Below are 6,049 nucleotides of genomic sequence, written 5' to 3'. Positions count from 1 at the left end.
TGTGGGTTGAAAGATTGACTGATCGGATGTTTAAAGGCTAATCAACTGTCACTCTCTGCAACCCTGTGCATCTATATGATCAGATGTGCTAACTTGCAGCCATTGTTGTACTTTTTTGCCTTTTCTGGCTTGTGACCTCTTAAAAGAAAGCAGAGTGTACTGTGCTGCATGATGGGAGCGTTGTGGATCCCTGATCCAGGAAAGAAGCCTGTGCTTAACTGCACCTCTGCTCTATGCAAGGAGATACCTGCTATGATCTCTCTGTCTCCGGCACTCTTTTGAATCCTGATCACGTTTGCCTGAGAAAATGAAAAACATCACAGTCTAAAGCTATTGTTATCATGCTTTTTGAAGTAATGCTCACAGAGCACTGCAGTGTCTCAACCTCAATCCCTCTGTCTTTTCCTGTGGATGAGAACCATTTCGACGTGAGAGAGGGGGGGGGGGGGGGCAAAATGACCGTTTCCATAAAAGATACGCATAATAATCATAAGGCAGAGGTTCCTTTGCTTGAATGGCACCATGTGTCCCTTGCAGAGTACCTGCAGGCCCCACCCCCCTCCCCTGATGATGATGATGATGATGATGATATCACCACCCCAACCTTCTTGCCATTGCATTTTCAGATCAATGAGAGAGGCAAATAGGATCGTGTATTTTCAGTCACACGCTGACAGTTGTGCAGCTAACCCACGTGCTCATATCCAGAGAGCGAGAGCGCGAGAGAGAGAGAGAGAGCGAGAGGGAGAGAGAGATCTCATTTTCGTGCATCCTTGGCTCTGCAGACGCGTGCGTGACATGCTGTCTGCTCCCGGATTTTCAGTGAGCTTTTTTTGCGGGTTTTATACAGTTTTCATTGGCGCATTCCCTCCGTCCGCCGACTCTTTGGAATGAACCGTTTCCCCGTCGGCGTCGTGTCCATGTCAGCATGGGAGCTGCCGTGTCCAAAAGGAAGAATTTAAGAAACGATGCGATATCCTCTGTGGCGGCAAAAGTTAGGTGAGTATCACGCGGACGCTCTCCGCGTTTCTACCCATTGAACAGCAGCCGGGGGCCGGTGGGGGTGGGGGTGGGTGGGGGGACTCGAGTCGACAGCCTTCAGGCGCGACCCAAGCGAAGTTGCCATGTATGACAGATGAATCGCCACTGCGCTTTCCTGGGTACTGCTAGTCCCAAATTTGTAATGCGCGGCGAGGCTCGTTGAGCCTTTGGCACGTCTGCCGACCGTCCGGTCTGGCCCGGGCGTGCATCTGTGCAGATGTGTGCTTCCATGAGCCTCTATTCCCCCCAAACAGCACCTGTGGTGAGCAACATAAGTCACTAGAGAAGGTTATCCTTTTACTCCACGAGTCTGTGCTTTATTTGGACTAAATGAGCTCAGCCATGCAGCGTCAGAGGAGCGGGTGCTGATGTTGTGGATGAAGCATCATTGTGTAATGAAAGTCATGCAGAGGCAAAGCGAGGGCTGCTGTGACTCACAGCCGACTCACATAATCACATTGTCTGACTTTGGTGGGCTGTACCACCTGAAATATATTAGGTCGTTTGGACCTAGTCAGTCATTTAGTTATGTATGTGTAACATGTCTAATCTTTCAAATGATAAAGGATTTAAACGACTGTCTGGCCGCATCGACCCGAGCGCAGCGCGAAGCGCGCAGGATGCCGGCTTCACCCCGCCATGGCGCGCGCATGATCCAGTCGTGAATTAATAAATCGCCGCAATCGATTCGGTGGTTTCCATTGATCACCGATCACGATCAGTTATTGGACCGGTCACAGAGGGCGGTGCTGATAAGCGGCGTGTTAAATTATTCAGCCTGTAAGGGGGGATAAAGCAGTGAGACCCTTGACTGTTTGAGTCCACGCCGTTAATGCCGTTAACGACTCATTCGTTCACTGCATGGATTTTTATTGTGATGACCAAGTCTGCATCCAGCTGTTGTTAGCACAATGCAGGTAAAGTGATAGCTGCCCTATCTCTATCACGTCTGACTGAGGATGAGCTGAAGCTGCAGTTTGCCGAAAAGCACGTGCACCTGAGTTCATGCGTCCACACCGTGGAGCTGCGGGCGGAGATCAGAACGTGGTGTCACGAATTCCCCACCTTCCTAGTTAAATTCATCCTGCTTACACGTTTAATTAACTCCTGTCATTCCAGATCCTGTCATCCTCACCTGATTGTCCCTCACGCCCTTCTCACCTGCAGCCCATCCCCTCATTAGTCCCTCACTATTTAGCTCCCTCACTTCCACTATACTGTAAGGGTTACAGGTACTGGAACCCAAAAGCACGACAAACACAGGAATGCAGGTGGAGGCAGTTTACTGTATGTTTCAGGCAGGGTCAAAACCAGGTAGTCAGTCCAACAGGGCAACACATCCAAAAAAGGGGCAGGCAAAATCTTGAGTCGGGTTAACAGGCAAACAGGGTCGTAACAGGCAGGTCAGGAATAAACTCTAATAACGCTGGAAGGTTTGGCGGTGACACACAAGACAATCTGGCAGAGGACAAGTGGAAGTGAGGGAGCTAAATAGTGAGGGACTAATGAGGGGATGGGCTGCAGGTGAGAAGGGCGTGAGGACCAGGTGAAGGGAATGAGGGACAATCAGGTGAGGATGACAGGATCTGGAATGACAGGAGAGTTAATTAAACGTGTAAGCAGGATGAATTTAACTAGGAAGGTGGGGAATTCGTGACACGTGGGCTCTATGTGCTCCAGCTGTGGATTTTAAATAATCGATCAATGATTGACCTTGACTTGTGTAACGTCGTCCGACGTCCACAGATGAGGGCTGACGGGCTATTAAGTCATTATCTCCAATGTGAATGTGTCATCCTTAGAGTGCACAGCCCGTATATGATCCTTCTTTGCGTGCATGGCAGTGTGCCAGAGTATATGTGTGTGTGTGTTTTAAAAAAAATGGGCCACCCTGAGATGAGAATGTGATGCTCACACACAATGCCAAGTAACTACGGAGGGTGTCCTGCTGTAGTCTACTGTAAATGTGTGTGTGTGTGTGTAGGGAGTGAGAGAAAGTGAGAGTTAATCTCAAAGCTGAAAGAGTTTTTTCTTCTTCATGTCTCCATTGAAACTTCTGATATACAGTATTCAGGATTATTACTATGCGCACTAACACACTCATGCACTTTTGGGGTTATTCATACTCCCCCTTTCTGTCTGTCTCTCTCTCAAACACACACACACACACACTCATAATTCAGAGTTACATTTCTTCAGAGTTAATGGCAGCATGAGCCTTATTGTCTCGATGGGAAATGCAGCTGAATCACATCCAATATATATCATCCCTTCACGTGCACACAACCTCATTGATGTGAAAGGAAGCATTTACATGTGTTTTCTCTGCATCTCTCCACCTCACACATAAACATATCTATAAGCCAGGCCTGTGCATACACTGCTCTCTCCATTTCACCTATCTACTCGCTCCTGTTCATTCCATCTGAAGGGCAGGTTGGACTCTGAATCTTTAAATCTCTGTTTTAAGTGCTATAGTTTTGTCTGCAGTGGCAGATCAATGGACATATTAAATGCATTCTTTGATAGCAAAGTACATTTATATTAAAAGTAATTTACCATTTATATGACATGTTTAAGCTCATAGCCGAGTTCTGACTCATCAATGTATTATCTGTAGCTGCAGCTGGTGTCCTGTTGGAGATATTAGACTCAGCTCTCAAATCATATTAAAGAACATACTATAATATACAATGACTGCTGTTTGAGTAGCTAGACTCAGGTGCGCACACACAGCCTCAATATTTACTTCTTTAGCTTCTTTTGTCGATCCTGTAGCCAATTTATTCAAGTAGCTTAAAAACAACTTATTTTCTGTTTGTTTTTCTGCCTGGCCAACTTTGGTTTTGCAAATATTGACCTGGCCCAAAGCAAACAATAGACCACATGTGTTCACTCAATCAAGTTTCTTTACTATTCACATATATATATAGTATATATAAGTACATACACACATACATTAACTCAATATTTCTCCTCTGTTGGGGCTACAGGAAAAGTCATGGGATCACCAAAGTCAATAGGAATGATCCTCTGGGGAACACAAATATCTTTACCTATAGCTATAACATAATCATCAAGACATGCCACTAAAAAAATGAAAATCTCAACCTGATGGCCTTTGATCAGGACTTGTCATTTACTGTAACTCCCACGTGAAGCAAATCTCAAGGACTGCATCTTTTCATCTACGTAACATTTAAAAAATCAGACACATCTTGTCTCAAAAAGATGCAGAAAAGCTGGTTCACGTGTTCGTTACTTCTCGACTAGATTACTGCAACTCCTTATTATCAGGCTGCTCTAAAAAGTCTCTTCGGTCCCTCCAGAATGCTGCAGCTCGTGTCCTCACTAAAACCAAGAATATAAATGACATGACTCCTGTATTAGCTGCTCTGCACTTGCTCCCTGGAAAATCAACAATCACATTAGATAGTCTTATAGTTCGGGCTGAATCAGGTTCACCTGGTCCAGGCCCTAGAGATGCTGCGATAGGCTGCTGGGGACGTTTTAGGATACACTGAGCCCCTCTCTCCTCTTATGGATGACTTTTCATCTCTCCATTGCACATTATTAACTCTGCTTCCTCCCCGGAGTCCTTGTGACTTCACGTCTCATAGGGTCCATTGGACCTGGCTGGGTCTGATGCCATGGCCCTGCTGATGCTCCACCCACTTCTCCTCTCTACCTCCATCTGCCTGATGGATCATCGAGGTCTGGATCGTGGTCCATGCCTACTACCAACCATTCATACACTCTGTCATAATCATTGATTGATTGTATTTCTTGGGAGTTTTTCCTGATCCGATGTGACGTCCTGAGACAGGGATGTCGTATGTGTACAGATTGTAAAGCCCTCTGAGACAAATTAATAATTTGTTATATTGGGCTATATAAAATAAACTGAATTGAATTGGTGGCGAAGGTCAGAGTTCAGTGGATGCCCAAAGTCAGTAAGCTTCAACCTCGGGGGAACACTAATGTCTGGAGCACATTTAATGGTAATCAAACATTATAAACCCTTGAGCCATGCTGCCGGTACGATTTGGGGAATTAGTAATTCCTACCGATAGGTGTGCCAGATTAGAAAACTCTCATAAGAGAAATGTTGTAAAGCTCTGACAGATGACCCATTTAGTCATCTAGGTATGAGGCCGTGTCAGCATACGTCCCTCAAGAGTGGATGACAACATTCATATGAATACATACAAACAATACTCACAGGAAACACTAAAGAGACACTAAAGCTTCTGGTCCCAGGTGTCTGTGTCCCTGTCATCATATGCATGTTGTGGATTTCTGGTTATGAAACAGGTCACACTTTCTTTCCCCTCCAGCAGCTCATGAGAAATAGTGAGCGACTGAGAGGGGGAAGGATGAGATTAATTCCAATTTACACACCAGGATTCTGCGACATTGAGTGAAAATGTGAATGCTTTGATCTTAATATTGGCCAGAGAGGAGGGCCGTGCTGTGGTTTGGGTAAAGGGCGTCGGGCACCAGCGTTCACAGAGCGATGGGGGAGGGGGGTGAAAGACGGTATGGAAGATGAAAGGACTGTTTTTTACGACTGGGTGAAAATGAAACATCGTGTCTTAGTTTATTCAGGCCAATCGACAGGTGTGACTGTCATTGTTGCAGACCTGCAGTCACTCGTTCATGAGGGTCGTGAGCTGCTATGTAATTGTTCTTTGAAATGACAGTTATTCAGATTCGCTCAAGCACAACAAAGGGAGGCAGTGTTTCCTCTGAAGTTCTAAGAATCTGGTAATTCTTTGCTAAAATGTTGCTTCATTTTACTTCCTTATTTCCATTCTGTTCATGCATTTAATTATATATTCACACTGTGTATTTCAGATGTTTAGAAGCATCCACATTCAAGCAGTTTTATTACATCCCCTCTTCTGTTCAATCTGACAATGGAAGACTTTTCTATAAATAAATATGTACGAGGCAGATTGTTTTGGTTACAGTGTGAAGAATGATTAGCGCTCCAGCAGTGTGGCGT

General features: G+C 45.3%; 1 protein-coding gene across 1 annotated transcript in view; it reads left to right on the top strand.

Moving 5' to 3' along the window:
• The first annotated feature begins 818 nt into the window (after window positions 1-818).
• The window catches only part of nsmfa (NMDA receptor synaptonuclear signaling and neuronal migration factor a), a 43,364-nt gene continuing 38,133 nt past the window's right edge, over window positions 819-6,049 (top strand). The window contains 1 exon segment of the mRNA XM_056433017.1: window positions 819-999. Within this exon segment, the coding sequence (XP_056288992.1) occupies window positions 929-999 (71 nt within the window). The 5' untranslated portion in view covers window positions 819-928.

The sequence above is a fragment of the Pseudoliparis swirei genome, chromosome 15 (assembly GCF_029220125.1).
Source record: "Pseudoliparis swirei isolate HS2019 ecotype Mariana Trench chromosome 15, NWPU_hadal_v1, whole genome shotgun sequence".
NCBI classification, from domain to species: Eukaryota; Metazoa; Chordata; class Actinopteri; order Perciformes; family Liparidae; genus Pseudoliparis; species Pseudoliparis swirei.
Note: the sequence above shows the minus strand (reverse complement) of the source record. Positions and strands in the feature narration are given on the sequence as shown.